The sequence below is a fragment of the Mesoplodon bidens genome, assembly GCF_964165515.1.
Source record: "Mesoplodon bidens genome assembly, chromosome: 2".
Taxonomy (NCBI): Eukaryota; Metazoa; Chordata; class Mammalia; order Artiodactyla; family Ziphiidae; genus Mesoplodon; species Mesoplodon bidens.
Window position 1 is genome coordinate 85619970 of NC_138177.1, and position 21594 is coordinate 85641563.

Below are 21594 nucleotides of genomic sequence, written 5' to 3' on the forward strand. Positions count from 1 at the left end.
GCACTGGCAGGAGGATTCTTAACCACTGCGCCACCAGGGAAGTCCCTTCCCATTATTAATACAGAAACATGCCACCAACAACTAAATTCCTCAAAGCCCTTTGCTTCTACCTCCCCCCCACCTGAATTCATATAGATCCTGCTTCTATATGGAAGGTATTCTATAGGAATATGTGTGACACAGCACATGCCAAGAGTTGACAGGTTTCCTTGTTGCTAGAAGATTACTCCCATCTGGGGGCCCTTGTACTGAAGACTACCTTATCTCTCCCAGCCACCTTCGAGTAGCACAGAAGTGAGACAGCTAGAGGCTCCCAGATGAAGTCAGGCTAAGCCTTGCCCACACAGCTTAGTAAATATTAACGTAGCACACAAGATAATTTTCCACGTGTTGACACGTACCATTCTAATGACACCATTTGAACTTAATGAGTCTTCAAGGTATTTTAATTCTATCCTCTTCTGCAGAAAGGATAGTAAGGAAACCTATCTGGGGGGCACTGGACACAATTTGCATCAAGAACTTAAGACTGTTGGGATTAGCAGATGCAAACTATTATAGAGAGAATGGGTAAACAAGGTCCTACTATATAGCACAGGGAACTATATTCAACCATATGGAAAAGAATATGGAAAAGAATGTATATATATGTATAACGGAATCGCTCTGCTGTACAGTAGAGATTAACACAACATTGGTAATCAACTATACTTCAATAAAATAAATTTAAGAAACTTAAAACTGTTATCCCGCTTCCAGTAATTTACTCCAAGAAAATAGACACAAATGCCATGATATATGCATAAGAATGTCCATTGTAATATGTATAATTGTGAAAAAAAGAGCACACAAAATGTTGAATAAAACAGAATAGTTTTAATTAAGGTATACCCATATGATAGGGTATTATACACTATTAAAATGACATTTTGCATAATATTTAATGATATGAGAAAATGCTTAAGATATTAAGAAAGTAAAATGCAGGATATAAAACTGTATACAGTATTACCCCAATTTGGAAAAAAATTATATAATTAATATATTTACATGCACAGAAAAAGACTAGAAGAAAACAATTGATCTACATGGAGGAATTCTGATTTTTTCTTCTTTATATTTTGTATGACTTCCAAAGTTTCTTATTTTATATAGAGAATAATTTTTTTTTAAAGAACCAGAGGCTGAGAACCAATATATAAAATATCCATCATGTGCTAGGTACTGAGCTAGGAATTTTACCAATTCTCTAACCTCCAAAGCAATCAGGAGAGGTAGGTACCTCAGTCCCTGGTTTACAGATGAGAAACTGAGGCTCTGCTATGGAAGCCTGATATCTCTATTTGCCCAGGTACCCTGGATTCAAGCCCAGGACAGTGCCCATGTCCCCTGCTACCCCACATGCCTCACCTGCTATGGCTCCTAATGGGCCCATGGGAGGCTTACAGTGAGGGTCACTGACAAAACAGAGCTGTATACAGCTTGCCCAAGAGAAAGGCCTTATTTTGCTTTCTAAACTCTTCGTATCTTCCTCCAGAAGTAGACAATTTCCGGCCCCCTGGACAAGAATCAGAAGCTTCTTCATTGTGAAGGCTTGAAGCTCCATTGTGAAACAGTTTTTATCCATGTGCCCAGCTCCACATGCCTGTGCCCTCTGTGACTGTGGTATCTGCTGTCCTGCTTATTGGTTTGGCATTTTGTCAGGCTGTGTGCAGAAGGTCAGGGCAGAACTGCACACCCTCACCCCTTCCACCAGCTGGCTGCTTGGTCTCTGCCCTGGTTACTGAAACAAACAGGCTATGTCCTCCAGCTCCCTACTCAACCCAAGGATGGAAGGGGGGGATACTGGGTGGAGGGGAGCAGCAAATATCCCAGCTGTGTGAACAATCAAGTCTATCTGGCAGCACATTTGATCTTTTGTAACCTTATTTCAGCCAAATAGGGCCTCTAGGCAGCTGGGACGCCCATCTTACCCTGAGCCTAATGTTTGGCTGGGTTCCAGATACTGCCTTGGTGAGGGGTGCCCAGTCCCCCAGCTGGCTGTCTTCCAGGTAGGTCCTCAGGGACACTAACTGCAAACTCTCACGGAGGCAGAGGTGGAAATTTTCTCCAGGTTTTCAAGGATCTTCATCACTTCCTGTTCCCTCCCAGAGGCAGAGACAGGAAGTGGCTTGGATGGGGTCACAGCAAATCAGTGACCTTCAGGATTGGAACATGCTGCCTGGGTCACTTTATCCTCCTGCACCACAGTTCCTAAATTAAAAAACAGAACTACCTAGGGACTTTTATCTAGGAAGAGACAGAAGGGGACATGGGGAATGACACATGACACACAAAACAATGGGAATAAACTGGTCCTTTTTGATCAGACTCTTTATCTCTTTCTGCAGCCATACAAGAGGACTGCATATTCAAAAAGTCTGGAGACTGGTTAGGACTCTGCTTCCACTGCAGGGGGCGTGGGTTCAATCCCTGATCAGGGAACTAAGATCCCGCATGCCACACAGCCAAAAAAAAAAAAAGAAGTTTGGAGAAATACTGGGTTAAACAAAGTTAAACAGATTAAATTACTGCAGGACTTCCCAGAACATTTAATGTGCTCATATATACTGTAAAGGGGTTATAATGTAAAGTGTTTCTTAAACACCAGTCAATTATAGAACTAAGGATTCCATAGGCACTAGGATTCCAATGAACACGCTTTGAGAAGTCTTGTTACAGGGTGGGCATGCACCACAGAAAAGTAAGGCCCCAAATAAGCCATCAGCCACTATCTTCAAAAGTACAGTGTTGATGTGGCACTGCCCATCTGTTAGTGGTAGAAATACAAAGAGTGCTAACTTTGAAAATAAACAACTCTTGATGAATTTTTTTTTAAAAAAGTGCAGTGTTGGATCAAACAAGGTTGTTACTCTGTACTCTCCTGTCTGTACTTAAGCAAGAGTTGATGGTATTTTTCCGCTTGCTGGTCAAAGCTCCTGGAAGAGAACCCTGCCTGAAGAAAGTTCACTGGAGTCAGAAGGTATTTGAGTGCCAGGCCCCTGTACTCAGGAGCCAGAAGAGGGGCAGCCTTGCTGCTGTGAGGCTGGGGAGAATCCTGGCCCATCCAGAATCTCTGATTCCCTGTGGCTGCTGAGCCCACATTGTCTCCCCTGGGTACCGAGTAGGGCCCTACACCGATTTCCCCCCCAGTTTCCGGAGAGGGAAATTCTTTATCTGTAGACCCTAAGTGCACTGAAAAACCCGAGGGGGCAGTCAATACAGTCACCATCTTCTGGGACCCGGAGGAAGAGACTGCCCCCTCCCGTTCTTTGTTGCAGATGTCCGGGAACGACTGCTTCTTGATCTTCAAAGGATGGTGGGAGGGCTGCTTCTCAAGCTCCCCAGAAAGGTTCTCATTCTTGGTCTTCTTCAAGTCCCCGTCAGTTTGAGAGTGATCAGCATTTTCCTCAAGGGATTCAAACACGACACCCTGGGTTCTCAGTCTCTTTAGCTTCCTTTCTAACAACAGCCAGAGAAAACTTGGATTTCTAGAGGAGGAACTCATGTATTGCTGTACAGAGTCTGGAATCAGAGGCACAGAGAGCCTGGGGCTCAGGCTGTCCTGAAAGTAGTCCCTACAGGGTTGTCGCCTGACAATGGGCACCACCTGGCAAGGCCTCAGTGCTGTGACAAAGGCACGGAGCTCAGGGTAGGAGGAATGGTCAGAGTAAGGGATGATGTGGATATTGGGATGGGAACGGTAGATTTTCCGGCTGGTGGGGAGGATAGCAATGGTAGGGTGGGTCTGGTTCCAACGCAGCATAGCTGAATGGCAGATCTCCATGTGGTCCACGGCATGGATGCGGCCAGCCTTCTCCTCCACTGTGAACACATCTGCCAGGCCCAGCAGCTGCACCAACTCCAGGCGCCGAGGACTCAATACCACCCAGGTCTGAAACTCCAGGGCCAGCTGCTCCAGCAATGACTCTTTTCCCAGGCTATAGAGTCCTGAATAATGTTCAAGGGATTGGGGAAAGTAAGAGAAGGAAGAGGATGAAGCTAATAAGTCAACCAAATGTTTAATAGAAATACACAAAATTAATGGGACTACCCCCTGACTGTCTATCAGGAAGGAGGTGGCATTTGAGCTGAGGTATATGGAGGATGGGGTAGGGAGAAGTTTAGCACAGAATCCACTCATTCATTCAGTTCAACAAAGGAAAGCATCTATCAGGTGTTAGGCACTGTGAAAACAAACAAAAATCTCAGTCCTCAAGGAGTGTAATCTATTTGGGGACCCAGAAACAATGCATGCTACAGACATGCACACAGTATTATGAGGGCACAGAAAAACATCTACCAGTTGATAGAGTTAGGGATAGCTTCCTGAAAATGACAACTTAGATAAGTCCTAAATGATGGGTGCAAGTTAATCTGGCAAGGGAAGGGGATGGTAGAGAACATTTTAAGAGAGGTCATTTCAGTGTTACTAAGGTACAGAGAAACTGGTAAGAAATGACACTAGAGAGGTGAGTAAGGACCATGTAATAGGGGGCTTTGTATGTACTGCTAGGGAGCTTGGATTTAATTCTGTAAGTGAAGGTGAGTCATTAAGGAGCTGCAAGCAGGAAAATGGCTAATTCTAATTATAGGATTCATAGGATCAGAGCAGGGCTCTAGAAAAACAAGTGGCAGCCGTATTATTCAAAGACCTGCATGAGAATATACTGAAAGCAGAAGTACCAGTTAGAAGGCCCAAATAGTACATATAGAGAAAGAAATGGAGGCCTGAATTTGGGTAATGGTTATGGTAACAGATATGGGAGATGTTGTTTAAGTAGTTGTTCTCAGACCTTTTCTGAAGGTATATTTCAAGTCTACAACCAGACTGTGAATGCCTTTAAAGAATCTATATTTCCTTTATATCCACCTTATTCCTCATCATGGTTCAAAATCTCACTCTTTGGGCACAAAGCTAGCTGATTTTCTTTTCTCTCTCCCTATCCTCCCGCCTTTTATTTTTCCTCTTCTAGGCCCTTTACTACTAAACTGTAAGCCCTCATATTTTATTCATTTTTTTCTATTCCCACTGCCTATCAGAATACTTGGCACACAGTAGGGGATTATTGTATATCTGCAAAATTAATCAAGCCCTACTACAGCACCCTACCAGCCAGCTGTGCTTCTCTGGGAAAACTCTGCGTGGAAAACCCCAAGAATAGTTAGCACTGATATTTCTTCATGAGTAGTCAAGCAATCCTGAGAGGGAATATCTCTCCATCAATTTGGTAGTCACTCTGGAAGGTATATAATTTTTTTTTTCAATGCCTTTGTTTAAATCTATTTTGAAACACCTTTCAGAGCTGGGGCATATCCTTTTAAAATGTTCATCATGGTGGCAAATTTTTTTTCCTTTTGTGGATTTACTACAATTTTGGAAACAATCAAAAAAATCATTTGGAACTAAATCTATTACATTTTAATAAATAAAAATGGATTTTCATAAACTATCCCAAAAGGCAATTCCAAGAAGCCCAAAATATTTTGTACTGTTGTGGAGTCACTAGAACAAGCAGACAGCTGGGTTTTTAATGTATCTAACTGCAAGAACAACACTCACCTGAATATCTACATTCTGATAAACTTCATTCAATTGCTAACAAATATTTACCGAATGCCTCTATCAGGCATTAACCTAGGCATCTGGGATATATCCATAAGTGAAACAAAGAGCCTGTCTATTGTGAAATTTACATTCTAGCACAAGGAGACAGATAATAAAAACTAAATACAATAAATACATAAATTATGGAATACACTGTAAGGTGATAAGGGCAATAGTGTCCCTCTCCTGCTTAAAACCCTTCAATAGCTCTTTATCCTAAGAGCAATGGTTGCATTTAGGATCAAGTTCAAAATGGCTTACAGGCACTTCAGCCCCTCCAGCCTTTCCAGTCTCCTCAACCACTGTGCACCTGTCATACTGCTGCTTCTCTGTTCCACAAACACATAAGACTTCTTCCCACCTCCATCCACACCCTCAAGGAATACGTGTGTGTGTGTGTGTGTGTGTGTGTGGCAGGGAAAGTGGAGATAGACAATCAACAATAAGCAACAGTATATTAAAACATATGGAGTATATGGGAAGTTGATGAGTGCTATGAAAAAATGAAAAAGTTGAATTGGTTTAGGGGATCAGGAGTTGGGAATGTGGGAGTACAGATGGTGGGCAGATTGTAATTTTAAATAAAAAGGTCAGGGTAGATTTCATGGAGAAAAGGACATCTACACAAAGACCTGAAAGATGTGAGACACTCCAAAGAACCTAGATTCACTAGCTCCATGAGTGAGAACAAAAGGAAAGGAAAGCCCTCACCAATCTTTATGTTATGTTGTGGGTGCTTTCGAATGAGCTCAACAATCTGGCGGGCAGCTTCTTCTTGGGAAGGAAGAACCAGGGCGGGGTTGCAATTGGTGTTGTCTAGGTATAAGGTATGGATCTGTTTCCCCAGTCTCAGGGCTGGCTCCTTCAGCATGGCCGGTGTATACCGAAAATCACCTGGAAGAAGAATATATGGGAGGCAGACAGTCAGAGACAAAAGTATAGAAGACAAGCCTCTCCCAATTCCAATAACAATGGGCATTTGCCTACTGGCCTGTTGGAAAAAACTAGAGTCTAGCAATGATGTAGTACAGCTTCTTTGTGGAAACGTCTCCATCGTGCTCCTGTTTTTTCATGATTCTTTGCAAAGTTCATAACCTTAAAGAGTGGGAAATCAGTTGAGAAAGGGTCACTGTGCTCGTGTGGCATGAAGCTAGGAGGTCTCCAGACTTCTACTATGAGTCAAAGATGCTCAAGAAAAGTAGTGTTGGGCTTCCCTGGTGGTGCAGTGGTTGAGAGTCCGCCTGCCAATGCAGGGGACACGGGTTCGTGCCCCGGTCCGGGAAGATCCCACATGCCATGGAGCGGCTGGGCCCGTGAGCCATGGCCGCTGAGCCTGCGCGTCCGGAGCCTGTGCTCCGCAACGGGAGAGGCCACAACAGTGAGAGGCCCGCGTACCGCAAAAAAAAAAAAAAAAAAAAAAAAGAAAGAAAAAAAGAAAAGTAGTGTTGGGAATTCCCTGGCGGTCCAGTGGTTAGGACCCCGCGCTTTCACTGCTGAGGGGGCAGGTTCCGCCCTGGTTGGGGAACTAAGATCCACCCCCCACCCCGGCAAAAAAAAGTAGTGTCTAGGCTGGGAAAGTGGAAAGGACCCCTCCGGAAGCCCACCTGTGTAGAGGATGGTTCCAAAGTATCCTTCAAAGAGAAACATGACAGAGCCAGGGCAGTGATTGGCATCGATGAGGGTTACAGTCATGGTCTCTCGCCCAACTTCATCTAGAGGCAGCATATGGCTCTCACCAACCTCCAGGGCTCGGATCCACTGCTTAGATACCTGAGGAAACAGCTGGTCATCCCAGGGAACAGACTCCCCTCCCTGATACCTCCCTGGATCAGAAGCTGTGATGGGGATTCCCAAACAATCCTCCCTTCCTCTTCCCACCCTCTACCTCACCCTTCGTACAAGTTTAAATTAAGAGTGCAGAAAACAAGTCTAGTCAGCGATTCTCAGACTTTCCAAATCATAATAATCCTTTGGAGGGCACCTGTTAAAAAAAATTCCAACCAGATTTCCACGACCTGCGCTAGCTATGTCTACTGAATCAGATGGGGGAGAAGGGAGGCGCTGGAGGATCTGTATTTTACTCAGCACATTGGGTGGATTCTTATGATGAGGCAAGTTTGGGAAACACTGGCCTAGCTTATGGGAAGAGGTAGGAACAATTTCCTTGGCTGGACTAAAAGTCCTCCCCAATTTATCACTGAAACATCCCAAGCCGGCCAGTTGGAAACCACACTCCTATTCTGGGCTAAAGATGCATTCTGGGTTCTCGCTTTTGTAAAACTCAGTCTTCCTGACCCCAACTCTATGACTCCAAAGCTGTGACAGATCGGAAGTCCCCACCCAGCTGCCGGGACCAACTCTCGGAGGCCGACTCCAGCCCCCCATACCTGTCGGTGGCGGTGCAAGAGGTAAGCGGTGATTGGGGAGCAGTAGAGGGGCCGGGTCCAGGTGCTAGAGAGACCCACGGTGTGGTCCGAGTGCATGTGGGACAAGAAGAAGAGCCGGGCGGAGCCAGCCCGGCGCAGGCTCCAAAAGTCCACAGCGATGGGCGTTTGAGGGATCAAGACCCCGTTCATGGTGGCGGGGTTGGAGAGTCACCAGTGGGATCTTCATGGGAACAGAGCTCCTGCGGGAGGCTCCTACAACGGCGCCCTGAAAAAAGTCATGCTGGGGCAAGAACAGGGCCAGAGGCCGTAAGGAAAGCCAGCTCAGTGGGGGAATGAGTGACTAGACTGGGCAGAAAAGGAAGTGACCGTGCTGTGGGAGTCTGGGGGTGGAATCGCAAACCACAGAAGGCGCCCAACGGAGCGCCACTCCCCCCGGCGCGCGGGACCAGGGGCCGAGGCCCTGGTCTCAAAGCGCGCGCTGCCGGGCGGAGACAGGCGGAAGTAGCCGATTTCCGATTGCCCGCCTCCGCTGTGCCAGAGGTTAGCCGCGCGGCGGCGCCGGGAGGTGAGAGGTTGGGGGAAGGGCACCCTAAGGTCGGGATCCAGGCTGCGCTCGGCGCTCACTGGGAGAGGGTGATTGGCAGCTGCTCTGTGTGGTCCCCCTGGAGGAGGCGGGACTTCCGCAGAAAGGTTGATTGGGCCTCTTGGTGACGGCAACCGCGTGGAGGCGCAAGAAAGGCTGGAACTGGAGAGGGAGGGGTCCACGGACTGTTGGCTGCGGGGCTGGAAGTCGGGCAGAGGGCCTAGAGGTTGCGGGAGAGCTCTGTGGGCGGAGCGAACCAGCCTGCAGGTCCCCGGGAAGGATCCGCAGAGCCTAGGGTGGGCCTCGCCAGGGAGCGAGAGGGTTGAAGTTCCAGTGTGGTAGGGCCCGGGTGCCGGCCCTTGCCGGCCCTGGGGGAAGCCAAGGCTGGGCCAGATCGCGCCTGTCGTCTTTTCACTGACTGACGTTTCCTTTACCCAGGTCCCCACATCAGGGCCAGAAGGAGCCCACGAGTTACCTAGGGATCTCTGGGAACTGCCTCGTGACTGTTCGAGAAGATGCCGTACCTGGGCTCCGAGGACGTGGTGAAGGAGCTGAAGAAGGCTCTGTGTAACCCTCACATTCAGGCTGATAGGCTGCGCTATCGGAATGTCATCCAGCGAGTGATTAGGTATCACCTAACGCTCTAACTCCCCCATTGCCTTCCCCATCAGGGCTCTCTACCCCTGGCCGCTCAGAAAGATTAAGTGAACTTGCACCCATGGCAGTTGTATGATTTGGTCTTCCTGCTTCTCTGGACTGCCGTCTAAATCTCCCTTGTGGGACATATTTTGCTTCTTTTACTCAGCTCGGTGGTTTCACCCATATCTTGAACTTGTACTGCTGACTTCCAGCTCTATGTCTAGCACAGACCTCCTTTTTTTTATCATCAGACACACAGATCTTACTGCCTACTTGGCATTTCCACCTGGATATTTCTTCAAAGACATGCAAAATAGTACCTACATCCTTCCGCCCTCCCCAAACCTGCTCTTCCACTTGTATTTGTGTTGATGAACGTCACCACCCAGCTGAGCAAATGGGGAGTCAGTCTTGGTGACACCTGATTGTCACTGTTCAAGTCAGATGGTATGGATTCATGGTTCTAAGTATCCATCCTCTTTTTTTTTTTTAACATCTTTATTGGAGTATAATTGCTTTACAGTGGTGTGTTAGTTTCTGCTTTATAACAAAGTGAATCAGGTATACATATACATATATCCCCATATCTCCTCCCTCTTGTATCTCCCTCCCACCCTCCCTATCCCATCCCTCTAGGTGGTCACAAAGCACCGAGCTGATCTCCCTGTGCTATGCGGCTGCTTCCCACCAGCTGTCAGTTTTATACTTGGTGGTGTATATATGTCCATGCCACTCTCTCACTTCGTCCCCGCTTACCCTTCCCCCTCCCCACATCCTCAAGTCCATTCTCTATGTCTGCATCTTTATTCCTGTCCTACCCCTAGGTTCTTCAGAACCATTTTTTTTTTTAGATTCCATATATATGTGTTAGCATACGGTGTTTGTTTTTCTCTTTCTGACTTCACTCTGTATGACAGACTCTAGGTCCATCCACCTCACTACAATTAACTCAATTTCGTTTCTTTTTATGGCTGAGTAATATTCCATTGTATGTATGTGCCACATCTTCTTTATCCATCCATCTGTGGGTGGACACTTAGGTTGCTTCCATGTCCTGGCTATTGTAAATAGAGCTGCAATGAACATTGTGGTCCATCCTTTTTTTTTTTAACTGGCACTGCTGTTCTGGTTCCCTTTTTAAAGCAATTGCAGTAGCTTAGTAGTAGGTCACCTTAGGCCCTCATTTCAGCCAGATTGATTTTCCAGCATATGAATTTGACAATATAACTCTTGTGTATATCTGTGGATCACAAACTTCAGTATGCACAAAAGTCCCTTGGGGTGCTTTTTTTTTTTTTTTTTTTTTGGTGGTACGCGGGCCTCTCACTGTTGTAGCCTCTCCCGTTGCGGAGCACAGGCTCCGGACGCACAAGCTCAGCGGCCATGGCTCACGGGCCCAGCCGCTCCGCGGCATGTGGGATCCTCTCGGACGGACCAGGGCAGGAACCCGCGTCCCTTGCATCAGCAGGGGGACTCTCAACCACTGCGCCACCAGGGAAGCCCCCTTGGGGTGCTTTTTTAGAAAATGTAAATTTTTCATCCAATCCAGTAATTCTGATTTCAGTAGGGTGGGATGGAACCCAGGAACCTGCATTTTAAACAGACATCCCCTCTAATTGCTATAGGAGATCACAGTTTGAGAAACAGTGATCTACAGAATAAAGCCCAAATTTCTTATCATAGCACCCAAGGAACACCCAGTTAACTACCTGCATACTCTAAAAAGAATGTACCATTCTTTCTCATGTCCACATGCCTCACAGTGTGTATCATTACCTATCTACTATACCTGCCTGGAGCTCCTGCTCATTCCGCTCAACTATTTCTTCCTCTGTGGAAACATTTTATGACTTTTTGGCAGTGTTAGACCTCCTGCTCCCCACTGCACCTTGTCTGTTACTTCTGTTATAATACCAATCTATCATTCTGTAATTAGTGGTGTTCTTGTCTGCCTCCTTGATAGACTTCTGAGTTCCTTGAGATCTGAGACCATGCCTTCTTCAAGATTATTCCCCAGAACATATCCCTGGAATGTAAAATCTGAATGTGACTGGAATGTACTAGTTCGTTGAATGAATAGAAGAACGTTTATTGCAGGCCCATTGTGAAGTATTGTGTGATATGATAGACGAAGTAGACCTGGTTGCTCCTAAGAGATCACAATCTAGTTGGATATCCAGGGCACGTATAAGTAAAAGGCTTTCTGTTGTAGATTGGGGATTATGTATTTTACTTTTTTCCTGCTGTGTGTGTTGGTTTCAGGCACATGACTCAGGGCTCGGACATGTCTGGTGTTTTCATGGAAATGGTGAAGGCCAGTGCCACTATGGATATTGTTCAGAAGAAGTTGGTTTATCTCTACATGTGTACCTATGCCCCCCTGAAACCAGATCTGGCTCTCCTGGCCATCAATACACTGTGCAAAGACTGTTCAGACCCCAACCCGATGGTGCGAGGGTTGGCACTAAGGAGCATGTGTAGCCTCAGGTGAGCACTCTCCTCCCTTCCTGTATCTCAGTGGCTGATAAGTTCATGTGGTCATGGGGCAGGTTTTTAATGACAACAATTTATTTGAGCTCCTTAATACTTGGGAAGACACTGTTGTAACCTGAACTCAGGTTTTCGGCCATTGCTTTGGTTTAAAAAATTATATATGTGATTTCATTAAGGAGTTTTTCTATTCTTACTCTTAGTGAAATAGTTAAATATTTATTTACTTATTTATTTGGCTGCTCTGGGTCTTAGTTGCGGCACACGGGATCTAGTTCCCTGACCAGGGATTGAACCCGGGCCCCCTGCATTGGGAGCATGGAGTCTTAACTGCTGGACCACCAGGGAAGTCCCTGAAATAGTTAAAGATTTCTAAATGTGTGTGTGTGTGTGTGTGTGTGTGTATTTTTTTTAACCTGCCTGTGTGGCATTATTCCACGTGAAGAGTCAAGTGAGGCTTTTTAAGTTTGGCAGCAGCTTTCTCCACGTTGTTGGAGAAGAATCTGACCAATGCATATTCAAACATCTACTAAACCCTCTGTTAAGTGAATAGGGGCTAAATTGTGTCAAAACTAGTACCTTAGGATCTGACTGACTCTAGGATGTGTTGCTTAGGTTGCCTGGTGTGCAGGAATATATCCAACAGCCAGTTCTCAACGGTCTGCATGATAAGGCTTCATATGTCAGGAGGGTAGCAGTCCTTGGCTGTGCCAAGATGCATACTCTTCATGGAGACTCTGAAGTGGGTAAGTTTCAGTGTAATCTACCATGATCAGTATTTATTTGTGCTTCCATTATATGACTTTGTAAAAGAGTATGTAGCTTTGGTAGAAAATAATAATGTGACCCTACTTCTGTATGTCTCTTTTTTTTTTTTTTTTTTTTTTTTTTTTTTTGCAGTACGTGGCCCTCTCACTGTTGTGGCCCCTCCCGTTGCGGAGCACAGGCTCCGGACGCGCAGGTTCAGCAGCCATGGCTCACGGGCCTAGCCGCTCCGCGGCATGTGGGATCTTCCCGGACCGGGGCACGAACCCGTGTCCCCTGCATCGGCAGGCAGACTCCCAACCACTGCGCCACCAGGGAAGCCCTGTACGTCTCTTTTAAGTAGGATGCAGGGCTTGGTATTTTCTGAGATTAGAGAAGTCCTTTCTTTGGGGCCCACGTGAGATCCTGTGCCTTAGCTGCTTAGCACAGTCTGAAAATGGCCATTGTTTTGGCCTTGCACTTTGTTACTGCCTTTGTTATTTTTGTGGCAGAGAAGTTCAGCTTTGTCTGCCTGGAACTGTTATTCTGGCTCTATCACCTTGACTCTGAAACCTTTCTTTATGTGAGATCTTTGTTCCGTTTTATAGATGGTGCCCTGGTAAACGAATTATATAGTTTGCTGCGTGACCAGGATCCAATTGTGGTTGTGAACTGCCTGAGGTCTCTGGAGGAAATTCTGAAACAGGAAGGAGGTGTTGTCATCAATAAGCCCATCGCCCACCATCTCTTAAATCGGTTTGGATGCCTCTGTGCTGTTTTATCATGCTCAGATCTACATCCTAGTGGGATCTTGTTGAAGTATTGAATGAAGGAGAGGTCTTGAACAACTTCTGTAGAGTAGTAAAGAAAGTTAACTGTAACTATTAACTTCCTCATGTTTCATTGAGAAAATTTTTTTTTAATTTGTCTTAGGGATCCTTCAGATCCTTCAGGGTTCTGTCCTCTGCAGTCATTATGTCCTCCAAACTGAACCATTCATACTATCTTAAAATGTAGAGAATCTGGATCTAGGGTATAGTGAGCATGTCTTTGGCCTTCAATGAGTGTGCGTTTGTACCGTAAACTCATCTTGGAATTTAAAGCCTTATTTTGTGTAAACTTTAGTACATCAAAAGAATAATTTGATTATGGCACAACCTATTTTCAAGAATTCTCCCCTTGTTGTGATGAACAGATAGATGACTGTTGACATGGCAGTAGCATGGAGGTGGTCCTAATTTTGTTGCTAGGACAGCACTTTTGTTTTCTTCTTTGGATAGAATGTCAAAACTGGACCAGTGGGGCCAGGCTGAAGTATTGAACTTTCTGCTACGCTACCAACCCCGCAGTGAGGAGGAGCTGTTTGACATTCTCAACCTGTTGGACAGTTTTCTCAAGAGCAGTAGCCCAGGTGTGGTGATGGGAGCCACCAAACTCTTTCTGATCTTGGCAAAAAACTTCCCCCATGTGCAAACGGACGTGCTCATGCAAGTCAAGGGAACTTTGCTGGCCGCCTGTTCTTCAGAGAGCCGCGAGCTCTGTTTTGCTGCCCTCTGCCATGTGCGCCAGGTCCTGCACAGTTTGCCGGGTCACTTCAGCAGCCACTACAAAAAGTTTTTTTGCTCCTACTCGGAGCCCCACTACATCAAGCTCCAGAAGGTGGAGGTGCTGTGTGAGCTGGTGAACGACGAGAACGTGCAGCAGGTGCTGGAGGAGCTTCGTGGGTACTGCACTGATGTGTCTGCCGACTTCGCGCAGGCTGCCGTCTTTGCCATAGGTAGGTGTCTGTTGCTTTTCCTTTGTGAGAGCCTAGACCAACCAGCTAGAAAGCTGTGGAACCACAGAGAGAAAAGGGAGTGAATCTTGCTTCAGAGGCAAAGTATCTTGCACCAAACAGTTGGGTCAGTGACTACAAACAAGGTGGGGAGAAAGGTTTTTTTGGTCAACACTGGTGTTTCCATATCTTCTAGGATATAGACTATAGGTGACTCAAACTGTAACACAATTTATATTGCCTTTTGTCGTCTGTTATCCAAAATGCTTTTCTGTATATCATCTTCCCACAGCCTTGTGAGGCAGTCAAGCAAAGTGGACAAGTGTTATTATTAACTTCGTTTCAAAGATGAAGAAACTCAGGCACAAAAAGTTTCTTAAATTGCCCAAAGGTCATGTAGCTCCTGAACTGGGACTGGAACCCAGCCTTCCTGACTCAAAGTCCTTTGAAATTTTAGCAATCTTTTATCAAGCTTCTGCTCTGGGCTACGCATTATGCTGAGTGGACCAGCACAGAGTAAAACCTAAGACTTACAGACCTCTTCATGCTACTCTGTCTGGAATTTAAAGGGCTAGATCACGTCAAGTGCAAGCAGCTGGGGAGCTAACTTTTGGAGGACTTCAAGTAGAGAAGGAGAAGGAACCCTCGTATGTAGAATAAAGTATGGTTATTTTTAGAGGCAGAGAAGAGGGCACAAAGAGGGGAGTAGAAATCCTGCAGTCTGGAGGCTGTTGCACAGTATTCCCAGCAGGAATATTCCTGTACAGGTGTGCTGCAACAAACTGGCTGCCACATAAATACCTTTGTTACTAAAAGTTTTCAACCTTGTTCAATGGGAAATTCATTTTACCAAAGTTCCCTTTATAGTAAACTTAGATTCTTATTTCATCAAGCAAGGGGTGATTTTCTTTTTCTTTTTCTTTTTTTTTTAGGTATTTCTGGTCCTCTTGGTCTTTCTTTGGCTGATGGGAAATTATTTTAGAATGAGGTGCTAGTCTTTGACTTAACACGTTTTTCTGCTTTCCCTTCCTCTGTAGGTGGCATCGCCAGGACCTACACGGATCAATGTGTGCAGATTCTAACAGAGCTGCTGGGGCTTCGACAAGAGCACATTACCACAGGTAATGGCTGCCTTTCTAGGATTTTTTTTTTTTTTGGTCAATTTCCCGACCTATAGTAGTTGCTCAAAACATACTTGTTGTTCAGTAACAGAGGTTTAAACTCTTCTTTGCATCATCATCTGTTGCCATCAGAGAAACATATAGATCTAACAGGGTAGGGAGTCTTCAGGTTGCCATGAGTCTACAAGGCTGTTGTATTGATCATGAAGGGTGCGAGGGTGACCTTGCTTGTTATTTCCCCACCTTTACCCCTCTTTTTGCTTTATGGCAGCATACTGTAAGCAGTGGCTTCCAAGGCTGGGACTAGGGGGAGGCAAGCAAAGTGCCTAGGATGCAAACATTTAAAGAGGCACTCACTTTTATATAGAGAATGGACAAACAACAAGGTCCTACTGTATAGCACAGGGAACTATATTCAATATCCTATGATAAACCAGAATGGAAAGAATATATATTTCAAAAAAAGAATGTATATAAAGAGGCACTCGCTCTCAAGTTTGTGCAAATGCTAACTCTGTGTGTCTTCTTAAATTTTACACCCTGGCACCTTGCTTGCTTCACCGTAGCTCCAGCCCTGGTGGCTCCATTTATACTGTCCTCAGAGCATCATTTGACAGCAGCATTCCCCCACATTTGTATATGCTTTCTGGTTTGCCAAGTGCTTTCACATACGTTAACTCGTTTATCCTCATGGCAATCTGATGAGCAACATTTATTTAAGAAATTGTTGCCCATGTCAGACATTTCTCAGATAATTTTTGACCACCCCACCAAACACCTATTTTACAGAAATTCCCCCAGTAATCTAGCCTGAATATGTGACTTTTCTTAAGATTCCTTCCCGTGCGGAGGCTCTAATCCTGTGCTCTTGTGTCCTGAGCTGTGCTCTAGTGGTTGTGCAGACTTTCCGAGACCTGGTTTGGTTGTGTCCTCAGTGTACAGAAGCTGTGTGTCAGGCCCTGCCCGGCTGTGAAGAGAGCATTCAAGATAGCGAGGTAGGCTGTAATTCTCCTTTACTTCTAGGCAGATGGGGAGTGCTTGGGACCCTGCTCTGTGAAATGGAATCTAATTATTCTTTCCACCCAGTGTCTGAAGTGGAATTCTTAGAATTGATTGCCACCTCAGATTCTGTTTTGGGTGTAGGTGGGATATAAATTATAAAAACATTAGGATTTAGCTATGGTTTTCTTACAAATATTTTGATACCATTGTTCTTGTGAACAGTTTTGAGTCAGAGATTTAGACCATAGGGTTTTCAGCTGGCATGAAAATCAGACTCATCTGTGGAATTTTTACAAACATTTGGGCTTCCAGTATCTACTCAGATATTCAAGAGTGGAAGCCCTAGACACATAGAGTTTTAAGAAACTTCGCAGGTCACTCTGATGTGCACTCTAGGTTAATCACCACTTTAATAGAGTAACTTAGGGGAATCTTCCAGTAGCGTCCACTGAAGCATTAAACCCCAAATTGGGGAAGAAGCCTCAAAGCTGAGGAAGCCTTATTGCTTAAGCAGCATAGGCTGCGAGAGTCTTAAGTCTCCTTTTGTGTGGTAGAATTTCATTCCTATTTGTTGTAGAGAGTTTAGTAGGGGGTGGATTAATAAATGCAAGTGGAAGTAAATAAAATATACCTTTTCTACTGACTCTAGGGGAAAAGCAAAACCTGCTGCTATCTACTGTCTGCTTTGGCCTGTGTTCTGGACAGCCAAATGTTGAGCACCTGTTCTTACTCCCTTATTACCTAGGGGAAGCAGGCGCTTATTTGGCTACTCGGTGTCCATGGGGAGAGAATCCCCAATGCTCCTTATGTGTTGGAAGACTTCGTAGAGAATGTGAAGTCGGAGACATTTCCAGCTGTCAAGATGGAGCTGCTCACGGCTCTGCTGCGCCTTTTCCTCTCTCGACCCGCCGAGTGCCAGGACACGCTGGGCCGTTTGTTATACTACTGCATAGGTAGGCTCTTCAGAAGGAAACGGTTGAATTGGGAGATTGGGATTGACATATATACACTAATATGTATAAAATGGATAACTAATGAGGGCCTGCTGTATAAAATAAATAAATAAAATCAAATTAAAAAAAAAAAAAAAAAAAGAAGGAAATGGTACTTGCCATGACCAGTCATACCGGTTCTCACAGCTTTCATTGTTTGGTGAGCCATCTGGGACCCAAGAAGAAAATGTCAATGTTTTCTACGGTTTCCTCCCTCCTTCATTTTTTCTCCTATTCTGGTGGGCACAGGGGTAGAAAGAGTGTTTTCGTGTTTGTTTTTAATTAACTTAGTCTGTTGTCCTACCTCAGAGGAAGAAAAGGATATGGCAGTACGGGACCGAGGTCTCTTCCACTATCGCCTCCTCTTAGCTGGCATTGATGAGGTGAAGCGGATCCTGTGTAGCCCTCCATCTGACCCTTCTCTCAGACTCTTGGAGGATCAGGCAGAAAGACCTGTGAACAGCTGGGCCTCGGACTTCAACACACTGGTGCCAGTATATGGCAAAGCCCGCTGGGCAACCATCTCTAAATGCCAGGGAGTAGAACGTCGTGGCCCAGAGCTTCCTAACACTGCACCTTTTGCCACATCAGGTAAAAATAGTCCTTACTTTATACCTTGTCATGAAAAATCTTTATCTTTTGCAATGACTGGTAGAGAGCAGAGTACCCTAGCTAAACCTCAGACTGTTGCCCGAATTTTGTCTCTGTGAGTAAGAAGGAAGTTCATCATTGGTGATTTAAGCCATTTCTCCAAAGACAAAAGTCACATTGTGTACTACTGGAAATCTAGATTTTAAAATGTAGTTCTACAGACTAAGAGCATCTCTTACACGACCTTTCTGACTCTTGTAGGACCCCTGATTCCTGAAGAGAACAAGGAGAGGGTCCAAGAACTCCCTGATTCCAGAGCCCTCGTGCTAGTCCCCAGTCACCAGCTTACTGCTGAGTGTTTTGAGAAAACTTGGCTGAGCCTCAAAGTTGCTCATCAGCAGGTGTTCCCGTGGCAGGGAGCAGTCCATCCTGACACCCTCCAGATGGCCCTGCAAGTCGTGAACATCCAGACCATCGCGATGAACAGGGCTGGGGCTCAGCCGTGGAAAGCCTACCTCAGCGCTCAGGATGACACTGGCTGTCTGTTCCTGACAGAACTGCTGTTGGAGCCCGAGAACTTGCAAATGCAGATCTCAGTAAAACAAAACAAGGCGAGGACAGAGACACTGAACAGTTTTATTTCTGTATTAGAAACTGTGATTGGAACAATTGGAGACATAAAATCATAACAGCTTCTTGCCTGTCCTGAGTGAGATGAATAGCTGTCAGAGTTCCTTAGTTTTTCTTATTATAGCTGCTTGTAAGTCCAGATAATATCAAAGGCAAAGGAGAATGGGAATCTGGGAATGAGAATTCTTACATTCTTGTCCAAAGATCATTGGTGAATGACCCTGTTTTTCCAGGTGATGTGGTAAAGGTTAATGTGGTTGGTAAGGGGGTGGGAATGGGGTGAGGGTAGGATTTGGATTCTTTCCTAATCAGTTTAAGGGATTATTTTACTCATTAAAGATGCCTGATGTGTCTGGAAACTGACTGGATCATCATTTGTGGGGGTCATCTTTTCTTCCCTAGATTATTGCAGTAAATTCCTGACTGTTCTCATATTTCTAATCATGCTTTTTAGGCCAGAGTTCAGAGTCCTTAGCCTGGCATCTAAAGTACCTCGTCAGTGCCATGTCTCAGCACTCCCCAGGATACCCTCTGTTCTGGCAAAAGCAAACCACTTGCAGTTCCCTGAATACACTTGGCTCTCTCTCACCTTTGTGCTTTGGTACCTGCTTTTTCTTCTTGCCTAGACCATTTCCTCACCCTCATGTCTTCTTTAAGTAACACCTCGTCTATCTTTCAGTGTTCAGCTCAGGCATGAGCTCTTTCAGGAAGTTTTCTGTGACCCTCCTGCCTTCATCAGGGGTCTCATTCAAGCTGTGAAAGCAGTCAGTGCACACGTCTAGCAGCACTGTTGTAATTGTTTTCTTGTCACGCTTTCTCATGTTTAATTTTATTCATACCTGACCACGTTTTAATCACTGAGACAACTTATGGAAAAAACAGATGTAATAAGGTGATGGTAAAGTATAAATAACCAGGGAATCCAGCACAGGAAAAATAAAAATACCTGTGAAAACCAGCTGGGTCAGGGATGGGAACATATACAAATGTTCAGGCTGAAAGGGCCTACGTAGTTGATACAGTTGAACCTCAGATTTAGCTCTCTAAGAGATTTGGTAGTCAGAATAAAGAGAAATGGTTGTATAGTTGTTACAAGGGAGGAAGAAACATTTCAATTCTAATTTTGAAGAGAAATTTACATGTAGTTTCACATGGATGGCACTGAGTGATATGCAGAAGATTCCTATGGGAAGTTAGTAAAGAGTTTCACATGATTTGCTTATGGTGTTCTTCAGTACAAACAGCATAACTTTAATATGGAGCTTAGTGAGGGCATTTCTTCAAGGATTACAGACACTGTGACCCAAATATCATCCAGCTTAATTTAAGGACTTCTTCCTAGATACATAGGTGGACTGCATATCCTTCAAATAATGCTTCACCATCATTTCTCTCAATTAAGCTTTTAATAAGAGTAGATAACAGTGCTGAATTTTCTGGCAAGGGCCTGGGTTTGTGAGTTGTCTGTCTCAACCAGACAGTTTCTAAGGACAGTGATTATCTTTCTTTCCTACTGTCTCTACGGTGCCGACCACATAGCGATGTCTCAATAAATAGCATTGAATGAATGGCTGTAAGTAATTAGATTCTGATGGTGTTTGGGGGTTGGTGTTTGAAGTGTGTTTTATTATATTGTGTTGACCACATAGAGGACAATAGATGGAATTCCATCTAGACTAGGGTTTCTCAAAAGTGGTACTACGGACATTTGGGGCCATATAATTCTTTGCCGTAGGGGGTTTTCCTGTGCACTGTAGGATAATCATTAGCCGTATCTCTGATCTATACCATTAGATGCCAATAGAACCCCTAGTTGTGACAACTAAAACTGTCTTCAGACATTGCCAGTTACTGTGGGGGTCAGAATCACCCCCAGTTGAAAAGTCTGATCTAGACCATGGATCCCCAGGGACTGGAAGTAGGGGGATCAGAACAGCTTCAGAATTGCTTTCCATGTTTTGACTTGTTTAGTTAAACTGTGAATGTTTAATTAGGTATTAAAACAAAATCGAAGTGTTAAGTGCTGCCAGTTTTAAGTGTTACAAGGGAACAGAATGTAAGTGGTAGAAACTGAGTAAATTGATTGACTTTTTAAAAAATTAAAGACTATAATTGAAATATTGACCTAAAGAAAATTAGGTACAGCTCAGCAATTGAATGTTGCTAAAGTGATCCCAACTATTGGAGCTTTTAGAAGATTAAGCCCTACCTGGTTGCTTTTCTGTAAAGTAGGGGCATGGCAGAATATGCAACTGTTGCTTTTGAAAAGTGTAATTTTAAAATGATCTCAATGAAGAACTGATTTCTCTTAACTGTAGTCTGGTTTTACTAATTTACAAGCAAAATGACTAAAGCTTAAGTATACCATGAAGTTAATTATTTAATATTCCTTCTCCCTCGGAGCTCTCTAGCCTCTGCAGATACATGGTTTGATGATATAAGTAGATGCTTATCTTTAAAATCCACAAGGGTAGTTGATACTCTGCTTTTAGATAAATGGACTTCTAATGTCTGTCTTAGTTGGTAAATAGTAACACATACAATGAGTGCCCACCAATGACAGTGGTGCTTTGGAATATTACAGAGGCAATCATTTGCATAGTTCCTGATGATCATTTTACTGCTATGGACCAGCGACTGTTAAATGTCTCCATTCCCTCCTCCTTTTAGAATGGGAGTTCTGTTACAATTATTTTGTCCCTTTCTCATATATTGGGTGTTTGGGGGAGGGGAGACAAAGAACTTTTTTTCTTAGTTATAGGTCTTCATGTTGAGAGGAGCTGTATCCCAGGATCCTCATTCACATGTGGACCTGGTGCAGATGACAAGATCCTGGATTTTGAGCCAATGATATAATGAGATGAGGCTTTGGGAAAGGGATATTAATTGTTATCGCCAGAACAGCAAGAGGAGCAAGTGATAGTGAAAAAATTCTGGCCTCATTTTTCAGTAATAATTAAGAGTACAGTATTTGAACTGCAAGAGTGAAGGGTA

At 44.6% G+C, this 21594-nt stretch overlaps 2 protein-coding genes across 5 annotated transcripts; one reads left to right on the forward strand and one right to left on the reverse strand.

Annotated features, from left to right (window-relative positions):
- Positions 1–801: 801 nt before the first annotated feature.
- DCLRE1B (DNA cross-link repair 1B) lies at positions 802–8513 on the reverse strand. Its single transcript, XM_081222585.1, has 4 exons — positions 8035–8513; positions 7252–7417; positions 6359–6541; positions 802–3990 (listed from the first exon to the last, which is right to left on the reverse strand). Exons 1-4 carry the CDS (start codon positions 8221–8223, stop codon positions 2909–2911), a joined length of 1620 nt encoding a protein of 539 aa, XP_081078711.1. The 5' UTR covers positions 8224–8513; the 3' UTR covers positions 802–2908.
- On the forward strand, positions 7869–20860 carry AP4B1 (adaptor related protein complex 4 subunit beta 1). 4 transcript variants are annotated; one of them, XM_081222545.1, is made up of 11 exons: positions 7869–8055; positions 9056–9245; positions 11519–11743; positions 12362–12492; positions 13099–13246; positions 13771–14267; positions 15302–15385; positions 16277–16380; positions 17133–17340; positions 17689–17970; positions 18232–20860. In XM_081222545.1, the coding sequence occupies exons 2-11, from the start codon at positions 9133–9135 to the stop codon at positions 18657–18659; spliced, it is 2220 nt and encodes a 739-aa protein (XP_081078671.1). In that variant the 5' UTR covers positions 7869–8055; positions 9056–9132; the 3' UTR covers positions 18660–20860. The 4 variants fall into 4 exon arrangements, with proteins under 4 accessions (XP_081078671.1, XP_081078670.1, XP_081078669.1 ...); XM_081222544.1 differs by lacking the exon at positions 7869–8055 and adding an exon at positions 8736–8955; XM_081222543.1 differs by lacking the exon at positions 7869–8055 and adding an exon at positions 8736–8913.
- The last annotated feature ends 734 nt before the right edge of the window (positions 20861–21594 follow it).

Bases quoted from the DNA above. Each gene is read 5' to 3' on its own strand.
- DCLRE1B (XM_081222585.1), bottom strand. From the start codon at position 8,223: ATGAACGGGGTCTTGATCCCTCAAACGCCCATCGCTGTGGACTTTTGG. The intron at 7,418-8,034 runs GTATGGGGGGCT...CTGTTTCCTCAG, and splicing joins TCTTGCACCGCCACCGACAG to GTATCTAAGCAGTGGATCCG. The intron at 3,991-6,358 runs GTGAGGGCTTTC...AACATTATTCAG, and splicing joins ACAACATAACATAAAGATTG to GACTCTATAGCCTGGGAAAA.
- AP4B1 (XM_081222545.1), top strand. From the start codon at position 9,133: ATGCCGTACCTGGGCTCCGAGGACGTGGTGAAGGAGCTGAAGAAGGCT. The intron at 9,246-11,518 runs GTATCACCTAAC...TGTTGGTTTCAG, and splicing joins GTCATCCAGCGAGTGATTAG to GCACATGACTCAGGGCTCGG. The intron at 11,744-12,361 runs GTGAGCACTCTC...TGTGTTGCTTAG, and splicing joins AGGAGCATGTGTAGCCTCAG to GTTGCCTGGTGTGCAGGAAT.